This window comes from Penicillium rubens, assembly GCF_028828025.1.
Source record: "Penicillium rubens strain IBT 27055 chromosome Unknown utg000001l_segment0_segment0, whole genome shotgun sequence".
In the NCBI taxonomy this organism is placed as follows: Eukaryota; Fungi; Ascomycota; class Eurotiomycetes; order Eurotiales; family Aspergillaceae; genus Penicillium; species Penicillium rubens.
Window position 1 is genome coordinate 5,683,588 of NW_026890599.1, and position 16,882 is coordinate 5,700,469.

Consider the following 16,882-nt stretch of genomic DNA (forward strand, 5'->3'; position numbering starts at 1 on the left):
AATTCGGGGTTCCGGGGTTGTTGACCCATGAGACGACAGAAGACGAGAAACTGGAGAAGTTCAACTTGCTCAGGTGAGGGTTTTTTTTTTGTTTTGCACGTGGTGCCACTCGGACTATGACAGAACTAAATTCAATCAATTCAATTCCAATGGGCATATATATTGAGACCCTCTTTCCCCCATGTTTTCGATTCCCCAGATTTCATCTCTTAGCGCTTGGAAATTCTCTCTCCTTCAATATTGCCCAACATGACTGAGGCGGAATCCATTCCGCGAGTCCAACTCGCGAAGAAATCCATGTGGCAGTCTGTCTTCGAGAACCCCAAAGTCCTGGCCATTGCTTTCTTCGCCTCGTAAGACGTCCTTTTTTCAAACGCACGAATCAAAATACTAACAACCCCAGATTTGGTGGTTTCGAATATGGCTACCAACAAGGTGTCCTCGGCCAGTCCCTGGTCATGACCCGCTTCAAAGAGAATTTCCCAACAGTAGTAGCCTCCTCCACCGCAACAGGCTGGCTTACCTCCGTCCTCCAATTGGGCGGTGTCGTCGGCTCGCTGTCAGCCGGTATCTTGGGCGAAGTCTACTCACGCAAATACACAATGTTCTTCGCCTGTTGCTGGGTCATCCTGGGCAGCTACCTGTACATCGGCGCGACAGCCGGCAACCCGTCCCTGCTGTACGCGGGCCGATTCTTCACCGGCCTTGGCGTCGGCCTCTTCAGTGGTGTGGGGCCTCTCTATAACGCCGAACTGGCCGCGCCCGAAATGCGCGGTCTGCTCGTTTCCTTCTATCAGTTCGCTACTATCCTCGGAATCATGATTTCTTTCTGGGTCGGGTATGGCAGTAACAATATCGGCGGTACGGGAGCTGCCCAGTCCGATCTTGCTTGGCGTCTGCCTTCCATTATTCAGGGTATTCCTGCTGTTGCGCTTGCTTGTGGTATTTGGTTTATGCCTTTCTCGCCCCGTTGGCTGGTTAAGCAGGGCCGTGACCAGGAGGCGCAGGATACCATTGCTTGGATGCGTAAGCTCACTGTTGATCATGAGCTTGTGCAGATGGAGTACCTTGAGATTAAGGCTGAGTCTGTCTTTGAGGAGCGTGCGTTCGCTAAGGCTTCGCCCAAGCTTGCCGATAAAGAGAAGAAGAGTGTGTTCATGAACCAGATCGCGCAGTATACCAACTGCTTCCGCTCGATGGATAACTTCAAGCGTGTTTGCATTGCTTGGTTGGTTATGTTCTTCCAGCAATGGAGTGGTGTCGATGCTAGTAAGTTGATCTGTTTGAATATATCGGGAATATTTAGCTAACCATCATCCACTAGTTATTTACTACGCTTCAAATGTCTTCGTCAGCCTTGGACTTACTGGCGGCACCATTGCCCTGCTGGCAACCGGTGTGACCGGTGTCGTATTCCTTATCAGTACCATCCCCGGAATGTTGGTCATCGACAAGTTCGGCCGCAAACCCATGCTTCTTGGCGGGTCTCTCGTCATGCTTGCTAGCATGGTCATCGTCGGCGTGATCGTGGCCAAGTTCCAACATGACTGGCCTCACCATGTGGCAGCCGGCTGGACCGCAGTTGGTGAGTATCAATTTCCATTCCGATCCCCATATCCCAGTCGCTAACCTAACCTTTCTAGCTTTGATTTGGCTGTATATTGCAGGATTCGGCGCCACCTGGGGCCCCGTCTCATGGACTCTCGTTTCCGAGATCTTCCCGCTTTCCATCCGCGCAAAGGGTGCCTCCATAGGTGCCTTCAGTAACTGGATCAACAACTTCGCTATTGCCTTCTTTGTTCCCCCTATGCTCCAAAACTGGGAATGGGGTACTTACATCTTCTTTGCTGTTTTCCTTGCCTGTGGCATTGTCTGGGTTTGGTTCTTCCTTCCTGAAACCAAGGGCGCGTCGCTGGAAGATATGGATCGTGTTTTCAAGAGTAATGTCGGTGAGCAGGATGCTGAGCTTCTCCGTGAAGCACAGCGCGATGTGGGTTTGACTTCGTTCCTTGAGCGTATGTCCGGAAATAGTGGCGATCTCGAGAAAAATGAGGCGTTGCAGTATATTGAGAAGGTTTAAACAGGTTCTATAAAATAAGCTCTGCTTGGCTGAATGTCGCATTTACTTTATAATTCATTCATGTTTACGAAGTGATTTCTTTCATATGCACATCTGTTTAGATGCACCGTGTATTGGCTTGATCGTCTATAGAGGACGGCGAAGTAAGAGTGATAGCATATAGAGCTAAGACTGGCGTTGTGGTGGTCATGGATGCCCCAGGCCGCCGGGCTCTTTCAGCTGCGCCTTCCCGGCTTGGAACCTTCCACAAGTAAACAAACCTGACATAAAATTCTTCCTCTTTCCGATTTCCATTTTAATTTTCTTTTCCCTTTCTTTCCCCATTCTCTCTCACTCCAGTCATACTATCTTCTTACCCCCCTTGTCTTTTCTTATCCTCTCCTCATCAACCTAGCCCACAGCCAAGTTGATGGCGAGATCCGCACTATCAGCTTGAGACATGGTGCAGAGCTTCTGTACGTCTTGACGGAGCCGGGAGGGGGAGACGGAGCTCCCTCGCGTCTAGGGGAGAGGAACTCCCCTAGATTACAATCCCGAGACTCAAAGGCGCTATCCCAACTAGGGTGCGGTCTTCGAGCTTGTGGGAAGGTCGGCCCTCAAACCCTCGCCTATATATATAAATCATAAAATGTTCTTCAGCCACGAATGCAACTTCCAAGGGCTACCGAAAGACTTCAGACACGGAAGCGATTACGATGATCTCTGGCGTGTGGCATGGATCTTCGTGACTTAATGGAGGTTGGAATGGCCCTACAAACCACCACCAGTCTTAAAGGGGAGCGAGAGCCAACCAGCTGCAGGACCTATTGGGGTCCCAATCCAACTCGGCAACAAGGCATCACCCTACGTTGGGGCAACGCGAACGTGTCTCATCCAATCGACGGACAGCGCAATGGGAAGCGACAAGGTCCATCTTCCGGCGGCAAAATTGATATAGGAACAGTTGCGACATGGATTCTGTTTGTCAAGATGCCAAATCGGCTTTGGATAACACAGCTCTAGAAAATATTGGAGGCTGTGGCATTCTTGCACATCATCAGCAAAATGTGCCCCGGGACAGTCTCACAGAAGGCGGCCCCTCAGGCGGGTGTTTTCTTTTAAAACCATCAAATATGGCCAGCTGGATCAGCTTTCCGACCAATCCTCGACAGAGCGTTGTCTTCCCTATCTGGCCCGGCTTCTCAATTCGTGGAATATGGAGCGAGCGTTCACAATCCCTCGATGCCGCCACTATGAGGCAAATGATATGAATTACCTCATCCTGAATGCGGTAAGTTGACTGGATATCACACTGGGTTAACTTACTAATGAAATAGATTCCTGGTCGATGTAGGTACATGCACCTTGAACTCCTGGCCCATATCCATTATATAGCCCTATTCTGGAACAGTTCGGGTCCGCCTGGCACGCCGGAACTACTACGTGCAGTGGGTGTGCTACGTCAACTGGTCCGTGATTTCTGCGCTGCGGTCACTGAGCACCGGCAGGTGTGGCGTGTGGATCCTGAAGGCACTATACTATATATATAAGAATCCGATCTATTCTATTGTATTTTATACTAACCATACCGCACTATGATACGATACGTGCATACCGCCGAAGCTACTAAGATGCCCGAACATGTCTGCCTTCTGAATATCTCTGTACCGAAGCACGCCGTGATTCTGGCCCGCCGGGTGCGCTCTTCGCCCCGTCCTTCACAGAACCTGTCATGGCACTGACCCGTGGAATTGCGCTGGCGTTTCAAGAGAAGCAGCGGGTCTTCCTCACTTAGGAAACTATTTCGTCTTCGGCGACAGGTTGCACAACTGGAAAAGTGTCAACGAGTTTATGTTGCTCTCCCTCCCTAGCCGGTTCTGACCTGGGAGCTGACAGAGCTACCCGGTTGCAAGCATCCAGGACATTGCGTCTATACTTTGTCCATTCGCCTTCTCAGCCAAGCACGGGTTTCCGGGTCCCCCGGAAAGCGTTGTGGTGGCTTACATCAATATATAAATAACTCAAGGCTGTTCTAGCCTACCCCCGGGTGGATTTTGACCCGGTATAGGGTTACGACAACGTGAATCGGACCATGTCTGGGCACAGATAAATCTGGCCTTCTGACCCCAAGCAGTCTAAGCTTGCTGGAATTCTCGTCTGCTGCGCCAGTTCTAGCCTGCTGATAACATCTGCCTCGCATTATGGAGACTGACCTACTCTGGTCCGTCTCCTGTCACGAAACCCGGAAAAGAGCAAGTCCACAAACCGCCGCAAATGAAGTGGAAGCTACATCTAGAAGCGAGGAATAACTAGTTGTCCAAGATGTCCCCAACCACCGAAATCTGGCTTGTTTCATCAAACTAGTCAACTCTGCCGAGGTCTGTCTTGTCTTATCTCGCATAGCTGACTGTGCGACTTCGTGCCTTCACGCTGTTCTCACGAGTCCATCTTCACTTCACTTCAGAAACAAGGAGCATTTTTGGCAGGACTATGGATCAAGTGGAGGGATTGTATAAAATGTACTACCAGGGATGTGGGTGGGGGTATCATGAGGGGATGGTGCATTTGGCATGCGATGGGCCTCCAGGCGAAATATAGAAACCTTGGAAGCAATTGGCCAATTCTTTGTCCACTCGCTGGGCTGATCCTGGTTATGTTGATCTTGATATGTGTCCGGTATGTAAATCCGCTATTCTCTCTCTCTCTCTCTGTGCGTCTGTCGTTCTAATCCATATGCGCAGATTTAGTGCGCATCAGACGCTTCTGAACCACCAACAGAGCGTGGTGATTCCGGGGTGCGCACGCAGCGGCCCCAGCAAGCTAAGAAGGGGATATTTGTTCACGGTCAACTATCCCCCATTCTATCTGACGTGGCATTTTATTCCACGACGATAGAAGCAACAACAAAGCCAAGACACTCACCACAAAAATTGCCTAAGGTGTGCCCTTGGCTGTGTGCTTGGCTTCATAAGCACCTCGGGTTATTTCTGGAGACACACTTTTCACCACAATTCTCAGAGCAACCTTGGAATGCTTGTTGGGAAGTGTGAAAACATATGGAAGGAATAGGATAGGGAGACCATAGCAACTCCGAAAATGGAGATAGGCTGTGAAAGAGACCCGCACCTGCTATGGTCCTGGTGGCCTACAACAGGCACATGTGGTAGGTGTAATTTGCCATTGCCGTTTAGGATTATGCTAATATAATACTCTAGGGCGATAAGTCGCAGATTGGAACTGTCCGCCATGCTCAGGCCCTCCTGGCTACGCCGCGCAAGCACAGAGGTCGGAAAACACCAGGTCCACTCACATTATTCCGCTATTCTATCCTCATCGTTCCATCCCACGATACCACACCATCTGCATTTCAGCTTTACTTCACTTTCGCATCACTCTCACAAATCATCCCAACCAAACCCAGAGCCACCAAAACCATTATTCATCTCAACATGCCTCGCTCCAAATTCATCTCCCTTCGGCCCGCATAATTCCTAAGCACTTTTCGACGCCAGCAGGTCCCGTGGCTGAATCAGAGGCCTCTGGTGCGGGGATTGGGGTACACGAGCTTATGTTCCTCAATGTCCTAATCGTGGAGGCCAAGTAGACCGATATCGACAGCGGCGTTGTCCAGGCCTATCATACCCAAGTACGCCAGCACCACGATCAAGAGCACCATCCACAAGCGGACGGTCGGCTGTTACTCCATCCACAGCACCACGATCAAGAGCACCATCCACAAGCGGACGGTCGGCTGTTACTCTATCCACAGCGGCTCAATCCGGACGCTTCTCAGAAACGACCAAGAGCCAGGTGGAAGCAATATATGGTGGTGCCAAGAGATGCTGGGTTTGTTACGGGGGAATGGCCGACTGTGCGCATGTTCTTGCGATAGAAGATGACCAAGTATGCCATTTCTTATGGTATTTATTTAATGACGCTAATCTGTTTGTATAGACGGACCGCTGGGTTAAGGCGGGCCTTATCCTACCTAGGACCAACCTTAAGGCAAAGGAGAATGCCATCTTCCTCTGCAAGTCATGCCACTGCCAGTTCGACAATGCCTACAACCCAGGAATTGTCTTCTTCCCTGCCGACTTGGAGTTCTTTATTGAATGGGAGAAGGCTGATCAAGCCCGCCGGAAGGAAGCGGCCTAGAATAGCGCGTATGTCCGCCGAAGTCCACCCACAGCTGCTGCATATAAGGCTCACCAGGTGGAACAAGCCCGGGTTGACCCAAACGCAATTGGCGGGCTATATTGTACTGTCATTTTGGACACGTCTTTTGCCTCTAACCTTCCGAAATCTGTGCGCCACGAGGTCATTAAATGCCGTTCCGGGTTAAAGCAATGGCACGGGGAGCCAATGTATAAATTGCCGCATTTATGAATGAAGTTTGTGCTTTGACAATCAAAGATTCCCGATAATTTGTTTCGCTTGTGGACCTCGGGAGACCTCCGAATCCTGGCCTCCGTACGGGGTAGGTATAACGGAGTCTCTAGTGTGGGTCTCGTATGTAGCTGTTGTCCATAGGTCTTCTTTGTAGCAATGGTCGAAAATCAGGAGGATAACTAGCGGCTTGGCCGGGTTAGCGAGCGTTGCTAGATCCTGCGAGTTATTTTTAACATCATGCGTTGGTTCGACGCGGGGTCTACCTAGGGAAATACCTCAAGTATCTCCGCTACACAGAACGCCTTCGTTTTCCGGATTTGTTTGATTGAGATAGCAGTCTCAATTTTGAATTGATTTAACAAGGTACGCAGAAGCTATGTCCCCGTAGCACACAGAGCTTTCGACTCATTCTGTACACAGGAACACACCACCGGGTGAGTTCCGAGGGTTTTTTGAATAGAATACCCTACCCAAATTCCGCACCTAAGGAAATATGTCAGTTTCAATATCAAACACCTTACTCAAGGCGCCAAAAGACGCGGTTACTGACAACGACCAAGCTTGACGTTTATGGGCAAGGCCAGATTAGCGCTGCCCTGCTTACCATCATCATGGGGCCAAGCATTCCCGAACAAGCTCATCCGAGCACACATATAACGCATTCCATGGATCTGGAAGAGCCTGACGGGCAGCGTAGGAAACGAGCCATCATAACTATGGAAGATGGGAGGGTGGAGTGGCGTACCGGTTCTAAAAAACGAGTGATCAAGTACTATGCGGTTTGGGCAGCTATAGAGATTGTGGTTGGTGCGATCATTGGGATAGTTGTTGGAGATTGCGTGCGTTTTGTACGTAAATAGTTGCAATGTCATGAACTAAGTATATCGTTCTTTAAAACGGAGAGGTCTATCATCTGTTAGACATAAGGGGATTATAGTAAGAACATACTTATAGTCGTCTATTCCCCCGCGATAAACCTAATATCTCTTAGAACCACTATATATGGCTTTTACCTAGGTCTTAGTTATTTCTAAGAAGCGTCCCGACTAAGTAGCTGCGGATAGAATGACAGCCGACTATCCGCTTATCGATAGTGCTCTCGATCGTGGTAAAGGCGTACTTGGGCATGATAGAGGTGAGGTTAGAGGGGGCATCGGGCCTTGGGTTAACATTTCGTGAGTTATAGAAGTATATACCTAATGAATGTAGCTGGGCTTTATATCGCTGAGATAAGGTGGATTTTAAAGAAGCAAAGTGACTTACACCACTTAAGGATCTCCTCCCAGCGGGAGGTAATCTTAAAATTGCAGCCATCGTAGGTAGGAGCTATGATATCAAACGTTAATGTAGAAGGTGCAAAGTGTTAACGGCGCGGGGAAGGTCCGTACTCAAAAGCGGCGTCACCCTCCCCTCCTGCTCACCCGGGCGACACCCACCCAAGAACTAATTAAAGCAGAAGCCACACGCCGGTGAGTTAGCAGTTGGGTGGGTGACCACCAGTGAATCCTCACTGTTGTATGTTTTTTGTTCATCCATTTTGTTTCCTTGACTTTGTCAAGGACACTGACTGCCCTACTTTTCGGCCCCGTCGGCCCATTCACCTGAATGCCCTGAGCACCACGAATATCCTTCACGCTCCCGTGCTGGTTTTTTCTTACAGGCATGCTGTTTTGATCGTAACTGGCTACTTCTTGAAACGCATACGGCACATGTGCAAATGCTCCAAAGAGAACCTCTTCTTGACTGGCTAACCTATCCTGGTGAAACGAAATGCCCTATATATAATGAAACGCCAACTAGGTACTTGCATATCTGAGCGCCGTCACTCTCTATCTATATACTAAATATTGCTTGACAGTAGGAGAAACAATTAGTATTTGATTTCTCAAATGATACCTCTTCAACCGAATATTCGAAGTGGCGGATTATAGGATACCATCTGCTTCCTCCCTCACCGCTGCTTTTCTTTTCTCGGGACCCACTACCAAAGAAATCGGATGTTTTCTCTATTCTTTTATACACTTTCTCAAGATTGAGACGGGGGAAAAAACCCCCAGTGAGGTTTAAATAAGCTCGGCTGTTAAAAAAAGCGGGCCAATCATAGTCAATGGTGGTGAAACAGCGAAGATCAACCAACTCGAGATCAGTTCATGATTATTGGTCAGTACTCTGATACTCCGTCTACAAAATCAACAGCCCCATCCATAGGTCAATTAATATAGATCAGCGCTTTATCGGAATACTCTCAATTTACTCTTATTGATCTTTCAATCGTAAAGAGATATTGTGTTGATTAAAATTGAAACTTGAAATCATCACTGTTACTGGCTACGTAAGGATGCCAGGTTTATAGAAATTAACTATAGATGCAAGGATCGATCTATTCGAAGACCGTACAAGCCTGTACTCAGCTTAAAGTCAAGCGAAGCTACTAAGTTGCTGATTTGCCGAATCGAAGTTTCTGCCTTTTAGTTATAAAAGTAATTTCATACCCCCGGGAACGCGTAGACTTTGTCTGTAAGCTTTATAATGCCTGTTCTTATACCCTGTAAAGCTGATAACGCTACTCCCCCTCCTGATTGGAGAACCGGTTTGGCCATTAGTATCCCGAGTTTTGCGACTGTGGTTATAATTGTGGCTGTTGTATAGCTCCACTTCCGGTATGTTCAGCCTGCCTTTCTTTCCCTTAGAACATATGTCTTGTTAATAAGGGGTATATGTAGACAAGGAAGACATGAAGCCCGAAAGGGCGATCCGAATGCCATGCTTTCATGAGTACCAAAAGCATTTGAAGGCTGCAAGAAAATCCAACAAGAATTGAAGAAATGCCCTATCAAGTTATACATACGCGTAGGGAGATAAAAGGAGGAAGTCTCAGGAACCTGGTCTTCTTCTCGAATTATCTCGCTAACTGGCTGTGAAGTCTGAATGGAATGAGTCTTGATATTCGGCTCCTGCTACCATGTGCACGTGACCAGTCTTGCGGGTCCCCCCGGCGCCACTCCCGCAACTCCACGACTCCACAACATACCTTCTCCACACGGTCTACAGCTCTTTCCGTTACAGTTCTTTCCGCGATTTACAAACCACATCCCCTAGTCCAAGCCGATCATGGGGCGCCATTCGGAGGCTAACTCCCCCGTAAACTCTAGCCCACCACTTTCTCCAGGAATGAGCAGCACTTCTGCGACAGAATTCGTCGACCAGTCAGACTTTGAATATCATGTCCTGAAAGAAATTCGCAGCGCGTCTGAATCTCAAGTATTGGTTTTCACTGATATCAACCCATCGTGGGGAGAGCAGATCGTGGACTTGATCAATGAAACCGATGACGGATATTCTACCAGGTAAGCTATCACAATCCATACGTGCTCTCTCGTCAAATTTCATTAACACCTATTCTCTTAGAAAAACTTATGATTCGTTAACCAAAGTTTTACGAATTAAAGTCATGCCGACTGAATTACACGACTGTTGTCAAAGCTGGTGGCGTTTGTCAGAGATCAACTTACGGAGGATTGGTGACCTGACCGATGATGAACAAGCTCAACTTGATGTCCTTGTTGGCGCGAGTAAGATACCGTATACAGGCTTCTCTTGGTTGACTTCTTATATACTAAATTCCTACAGCACTTCCGTTCGTTGGAGGTCCGTATCGGTCGTCACGCAAGGAACCCGATCTATTCGTCCGCTCGATTTACGACCGTCTCCCATCCTTCGTTATTGAAACAGGCTGGAGTGAATCTTGGGGCGCATTAATGGATGACATGAATCTTCTGCTGGTCGGCGGTAATGGAGATATTCGCGCTGTCGCAATCATCAAATGGAAGTTAAACCGACGAACAAGAGTTGTGAGTGGATTCGTGGAGCTATATGTACGTGATCGACAAGGCATGCCCGTACGGCGACAGAGTGAAGTATGTTGAAGAGCTGGAGTTTTATTGGTCAATTTACTAATGGAGTCTAGGATATCTTCCCTGCACCTACCGAAACTACGACCCCTCAAAGACTTGATTTATCTCGTCAAAAAGCATTCGGCCCTTCCCTCTTGCCTGACCCAGCACGTGCCCAACCTCCGAACGATATGGTCTATCTTGAGGTAGAAGATTTGCGGACAATAGCCCGTCGGGCACTGGACCGTATGAGTCTCTTCCCGGCGGTTTGACATCTTGAGAGATTATCTTCCGTTGAGCAATATCGTCTGTGGTGAAGAATTTGCCCTAGTATGCTTTTATTATTAAAGACGGCTTCTCCCCCTCCCTTTCTTTGCTCTATGTATTTTAACAAGTCAGTTAGCTAGCTTGCCTACAACCTTTACCATTGCTGCCTAATTAATACCTAATTAATAACCTCAATATAATAGATAGCAGATAACAGCTTCCAGGTTCGATCATATAGAAGTGTGGGAGCATTCAGATTTAAGATTATACTTATGCTATTCCTTGTCAGAAATGGCCGAATGGAAAAGCTATTGTCAACCAACTGAGGACCTGGTCTTGATTCTAGAGAAAGATGAGTCCGAGAAGTTGCTGTTTTGTGTACGCGTGTGGCTTTTTATATCAGGAAATGCCCTACCGGCATGTAGATTATATAATTCCTTGTGGAGATTGTCCTTAGTTATATTATGGATTTACCTTTTTTCTCGCCTATGATATTCCAGTGAATCTTGGCTCAACAAAGTAACAAAGTGGGTGGATTAGAAAGGTACAAATGCAAGTTGGAGAACACCTCCAACTGAGGTGATCACCAGTGCCCTGCCTGCTGCTTTCCCAGTAGGAAAGGAAAGAAGGGGAAAAAAACGAGAAAAAAGAAAAAAGAAGTAAGTAAAAAAGCTGAAAGAAAACCCCCTTTGGACCGAATCAAGTGCGTTGGATGGTGACAAACTGCTCCTTGAGATTGTTGATCATTCTGAGGATGTGATCGAACTGGGCCTGGTGGTCGTCGGCCGTGGTGGTTGGGATAAATGCTCGAGCAGGGACGACAAGCTCGGCAAAGTTATCCGCCTGTATTGCGTTGTGGATGGCGGCATTTCGGGAGTCGTGGAGACCGACCTCTGCCTGCATCTGTCGAACATAGTGTTCTAATTGTTCTGTAGCCGCGAGGCCACTCTCGGCCTGCTCACGGTGAGTAAGGACACGAATTTCCATGGATGATTGCGATGAGCGGTTGCGCTGGTGACCACGGGAAGTTTCTGGAACACGAGGCAACTGAAAAAAATCGCAACGGATCGCCCGCCCGTTCCACTGGCAATTCCCACAGGCTGTCACCACACGATCAATATCGTGGAAGCGGACACACTTGGCCCAGGGACCATCGTTCTGTAGACAACTTGTGCATTCTTGTTGAGAGACTTCTCCCACAATCTGGATAAGGATCGATTCCACATTTGCGGCCTTGCTGCCGATACGCTCATCAAGACGTTTGCCGGTGTAGTTGGTTGTCGATCGTTGGAGAGGCTCCTTACTGGAGTCGCTTGCTTTAGCCGCGCAATTGCTTGCGTCTTGATCTTCCTAGCGTTTCTCGCTACCTTCCATGGCACTGTCATCGCGTAGTCTGCCCAGGGACCGGGATTCATATCTGCACCCCCGGCCTTACCGGCGGGAATTTGGCTCGGGGCCCCAACTCTGTGACTGCCAGATTCCTCTGGCAGGGAGCTTATATCATCGTTAGCCATTGATCTGAATGTATCTGGGAGGGGTTCTTACTATGTGGTGTCATCTTTGGCAATGACTTGTTGCCGGTTCTGAAGACTGGGCTGTGTTGGGGGGGGGTGTCTGTGGCATGATGTTGGGATATGAGACAGTTGAGTCAAGAGGAGAGAGGAATCAAGGTTGAATTGAGAAGAGCGAGTGAGTGAACGAGGCTAAGATGAATTCAGAAGACAGAGTGAGTGAACGAGGCTAAGATGAATTCAGAAGAGCGAGTGAGTGAACGAGGCTAAGATGAATTCAGAAGACAGAGTGAGTGAACGAGGCTAAGATGAATTCAGAAGAGAGTGAGTGAACGAGGCTAAGATGAGAAGAGACAGCATAGGAGGTTAAATAGCTGCCTGTGTAGGGGCGTGTTATTGTTCTGTTTCTTTTATTCACATTCAGCCCCCTCACATACCACTTCACGTGGTCCCCCAGCACTCACATTCAGTCTTATCACAATCAAGTATGGAGTCACCCGCCGAAGCATACCCTGTACCCGTGGTCGGAGAGGATGAAGACCAGCCTGGATTCTGGGCACACAGTGCTCTCAATAACCCATGGCCCCGCGGGCGACGAGTTCGTGAACGCCCAGGGACTTTGCTACATACACTGCAAACCGCACCACTTCGCCGTGAGCCAGGCTTGCGTACTTTGAAGAATGGGGAAGATTTCTATTATACCATCGGCACCAAGACTGCGAACATCGAAGCTCTGCTGGTACAATCGGTCGGGGAAAGAATTGATATTAGGGAAGCATGCGATTTCTGCCAACTGTCTCAAGGGCCATTCACGTCATGCGTTATTGCGGCTGGCCTTCGACACCTGCTGCTAACATGCGCAAACTGCCATTGGGGGTCAAAGGGAAAGCAGTGTAGCTTCATTACACAGCCCCCTATTGCTCATACAGCAATCCCGCAAACTGCCACGCCCGAGATGCCCGACATGTCCGAGATGCCCAAGACGCTTAAGGAGCTAGACGAGACACTGGCAAAGGAGATCCTTGCTCGGGACTCGGTGATGGCGTTGCTACACGACCATGATCGGCGAATCGAAGAACTTGTAGCCACCAAGGCTATTATGCAGGCTAGTGAACAAGAACATTGCTAGTGCCAATCTTCATAATTCGACTGTATACCCCCAGTGTACCCCCCAGTGTACCCACGGTTTACCCACGGTTGACCTAAGGCCAACCTTAGGTCAACCTTTAGCTGGTAATACATTCATATGTCCTTTCTGTCTTTTGCTCCGTCGCTAGTCACAATAATGAACCATTGTTCCCCTTCTATGAAATAAATCGGATGGCGCGCAGTGGCAGAGTGAGTCATGTATTGTATAAGCGACTTCAAGCAACAAAATGTAATAATAAACAAAGTGGAAAACCACACCTGCACGTAAACCATTCACTTGCCCTTTTGGGCATCATTAGGGGTAGCTCTCCCGTCTCCCTTTGACTGAGGTACGAGCCTGTAGCCTACTTAGCGTTTTCTGTCTCACCGGGCCGGCGATTCTCTCCAAATACTCGAACTGGAATCTCTGCTAGTGGCTGTGGCTGGCGTAGCGAGGGGCCACAGGTGATCCCTACAAATTCAAGATCTGCTACCATTGTCCACATAGTCCAGGATTCCCAGGACATGTTGAGAAGGATGAAAATGGACTGGGTTGTTTTGTAGGCGTCGGTGACCTCCACTTTCATGATATCTGGGAGATCTTCAATGGCCTTCTTGAAAATGTCATACTCGCGTCTATGGCCTTGTAATGTCAACTTCACAAGAACATTCTTTTCCTGGACTTTTCGGCTAGGGCGAGGGATGCGAGAGGGAGAGGAAGAGCTAGGCATGGTGGTGTCCTTGAAGTGCAATTTGATAGGTTGTATTCCTGTCAATGTTTCCATAACAGGTTTTGGGGTCATCGGAATCCCTTTCTCTCGCTGCTGTTCTTCTCTTTGATCTGCCTCGCGCTGAATCTCTTGGAATAACGCTGCAGTTGTCAGACTGGTTTGTCCCTTGAACTTCTGGACTGCTCGGAAAATTCGCTGGGTAAAAGAAGTTTTTTGGGCGCGAGGATTAGCCAACTGATGGGCAGAGCATGCGGCAATAATCTGTGTCGTCCTTGAAACTTGGCTACCGCTCCGTGTAGCCGCACCAGAATAACAACAATCCAGGACCGTGAGAACATCAATCTTTTCCGGGACGGGGTTATCGGCAAAAAGGTCAGGCTTGATTTTGGACCATGGGACAGGATGTGTGCCGGGCATTCCAGACACAAAATTCAGCCCGCCGTCGATGATCTCGCCATGGCCAGCGTAGTAGAACACAATGAGGCAGTGCTGTTCCGTTTGCTCACATTCAAGAGCAATTTCACGGATGCGGTGACTGAGTCTCCATGTTGGTCGCATCTCTGTCTTCCTTAGAATGTGAGATTCGTGCTGGATGCCGAAATCTTCCATCAAGTTGGCCATAGTGGTAACATCGTCTTCGGCGTTCGTGTTGTCATTTAGCCACCGAACCAGAATCGCAACTTTACGGACATGATAATTCGCCCGAGCCACTGCAACTTTCTGGAGTTGTTCCTTCAGCACAGGTAGCTGGTGAACCTGACGGGCCGTTGACGGGAATGCCGTTGAGGGAAGTGACGAAGGCGCCGATTGGATGGACCCGGTGGGGGAGCTTAGCTCAGAGGGGTCGACCATTTTCCTGGACAAGTTAGTATCCTCAGTCCAAGTCCAGGCGATTTTACGAGTAGCACTCACAATGTGGACACACGATATGAGGATCCAAAGGAAAAATAAATGTTCAACGTCAACAACACAGTGAATAATCAAAGGTATCTGTGTATCTTTGGGAGGGAAGAGGTAGAGCTGGCAAGAGGGCTCAACGAATCAACGTTGACCGCGGACGTTTTTGTCATCGGGGTTGGACCATGGACGGAAGATGATGTACCGTGGAATCCCCGTTCAAGACCCAAGAAGTAACCAGTAAACAGACGAGACGAGACGGGACGAAAAAATGAGAAAGAAGAAAGAAGAAAGAAGAGGGAAAGAGGGAAAGAGGGAAAGAGGGAAGGAAGGACGAGGGAAATAACTATTTCTGGTCTTACGACTATCCTAGCTCCAATGCCACCCGTCTTCCTCTCCGGATAAAGGTGCGACTTTAGAGTAATATAGCGTATAAGATCAAAATAAGAGCGTATAAGCCGATTAATATTAATATATATAGACTCTCCGCCGAAAAACTTAACAAGTACGCCTAATAAGTCGGAGAACTCGTCCGGAAGGGCCTAATCCGCTAATCTAATAGCGTATAGGGCTTCCTGGTAGTATTTATACGGAAACCCTATAGGAAGTAGCGTATATATATCGACTATAAAGCCCTAAATAATCTAATTAGAAAAGAATAGATATCTGCTCCTATAAATTTACAAGCTCCAAGATATTATTAGGATTCCAAATCATCTGCCCAATCGTTTTACTAGGTTGTTTACAGTAAGTTATTTCTCTTGGTATACGAGAAGTCTATTGGCTTATTAGCGATAGATATATGCACGATTATATAGACCACTCCTACGGTGGTACCCCTATCCGCCTGTCGGGGTCTTAGCGGGAATATAATATACACTTGGTGGCTGGTGTGGGTAGGTACATATGCATACATTCCTAACTGGGATAACGTATCTCAATCTGGTGCTTACACTACCTCTGCATATCCGCTCACTACCCTATTAGGTGCTATATTCTACCGATTTTCAAACAAAATACTGCTCCCAGGGCCAGTTGTGATGAAATTGCTCTTACTACTAAGGGGGTCGCCAGCACAGGCAAGCGGTCTCCCCGAAAGCTCTATAGTAAAACTGATATTGTACTATCTTGTCGAACATAATAACCCCATTTCTATCACGGAGTACTCCGCAGGTACATCTCCATGCCACGCATGACCTATATAACTTATCTACCATCCTAGTTTAATATCCCTATATGACCCTATCTAGACAAGCTCATACGTGCTAATATCTTTTAGCCCTCCCACATTAGTGGGTCTAAGGTAGATTATGTAGTTTACGTCTCATATCATTTTTTTTATTTACAAATAGTCCACCAATTCGTGACGACTGATACGGACCTCCAATGAACAGAAGTGCTGTAGGAATTTAGTATATAAGAAGTTAACCAAGAGAAGCCTGTACACGGTATCTTATTCGTGCCAACGAGGAACCAAGTTGCGCTTTTTCATCATCGGCCAAGTCACCAATCCTCCGTAAGTTGTTCTCTGACAAACGCCACCAGTCTTGACAACTGTCGTGTACTTCCGTCGGCATGACTTTAATTCGTAAAACTTTGATTAACGAATCATAGGGTTTTCTAAGAGAATAGGTGTGAATGAAATCTGACGAGAATAATCAAACTTTTCAAGTACTTCCTGTATTCTTATTGACGGTAGTCTCTCGGGCTTACCAGTTCTGCTGGCGGAGCGGAACTCCTCTGATTGGGCTAGAAACCGCTCATTTAAGACTCATTGTGGGTGTTCTAGCTGGACTAACCGCCACCTCTTCACGGTTGCGCCTGCAATTGTATCCAGTCAACATCAAACGTAAGGTGTAACAAAACACGAGCAGACTGTACCTACCTGTCTCGGTCCCAGAGATAACATAGAATGAGGATAACAGACAACACCACACACGACCCTCACATGAGAGCAGTTCGCCAGTCGGGTGGGACTTTTGCATGAGGTTTTTCATTTTGTGAATG

At 47.9% G+C, this 16,882-nt stretch overlaps 6 protein-coding genes across 6 annotated transcripts; 4 read left to right on the top strand and 2 right to left on the bottom strand.

Annotated features, from left to right (window-relative positions):
- Window positions 1-249: 249 nt before the first annotated feature.
- Window positions 250-2,080, top strand: N7525_002182 (sugar porter family MFS transporter; the record flags this gene model as incomplete). Its single annotated transcript, XM_002557129.2, has 4 exons — window positions 250-353; window positions 404-1,269; window positions 1,325-1,585; window positions 1,644-2,080. 4 exons carry the CDS (start codon window positions 250-252, stop codon window positions 2,078-2,080), a joined length of 1,668 nt encoding a protein of 555 aa, XP_002557175.2.
- A 3,840-nt stretch (window positions 2,081-5,920) lies between these two features.
- Window positions 5,921-6,214, top strand: N7525_002183 (uncharacterized protein; the record flags this gene model as incomplete). Its single annotated transcript, XM_002557128.2, has 2 exons — window positions 5,921-5,962; window positions 6,014-6,214. The coding sequence occupies 2 exons, from the start codon at window positions 5,921-5,923 to the stop codon at window positions 6,212-6,214; spliced, it is 243 nt and encodes an 80-aa protein (XP_002557174.2).
- A 3,405-nt stretch (window positions 6,215-9,619) lies between these two features.
- N7525_002184 (uncharacterized protein) lies at window positions 9,620-10,613 on the top strand (the record flags this gene model as incomplete). Its single annotated transcript, XM_061212210.1, has 4 exons — window positions 9,620-9,795; window positions 9,857-10,020; window positions 10,079-10,365; window positions 10,416-10,613. 4 exons carry the CDS (start codon window positions 9,620-9,622, stop codon window positions 10,611-10,613), a joined length of 825 nt encoding a protein of 274 aa, XP_061071436.1.
- Window positions 10,614-11,307: 694 nt separating this feature from the next.
- N7525_002185 (DUF3716 domain-containing protein) lies at window positions 11,308-11,982 on the bottom strand (the record flags this gene model as incomplete). The annotated part of the gene is made up of 2 exons (XM_061212211.1): window positions 11,308-11,924; window positions 11,976-11,982. The coding sequence occupies 2 exons, from the start codon at window positions 11,980-11,982 to the stop codon at window positions 11,308-11,310; spliced, it is 624 nt and encodes a 207-aa protein (XP_061071437.1).
- A 624-nt stretch (window positions 11,983-12,606) lies between these two features.
- On the top strand, window positions 12,607-13,248 carry N7525_002186 (DUF3716 domain-containing protein; the record flags this gene model as incomplete). Its single annotated transcript, XM_061212212.1, has 1 exon — window positions 12,607-13,248. One exon carries the CDS (start codon window positions 12,607-12,609, stop codon window positions 13,246-13,248), a length of 642 nt encoding a protein of 213 aa, XP_061071438.1.
- A 364-nt stretch (window positions 13,249-13,612) lies between these two features.
- N7525_002187 (uncharacterized protein) lies at window positions 13,613-14,830 on the bottom strand (the record flags this gene model as incomplete). Its single annotated transcript, XM_002557123.2, has 1 exon — window positions 13,613-14,830. One exon carries the CDS (start codon window positions 14,828-14,830, stop codon window positions 13,613-13,615), a length of 1,218 nt encoding a protein of 405 aa, XP_002557169.1.
- Between the last annotated feature and the right edge of the window lie 2,052 nt (window positions 14,831-16,882).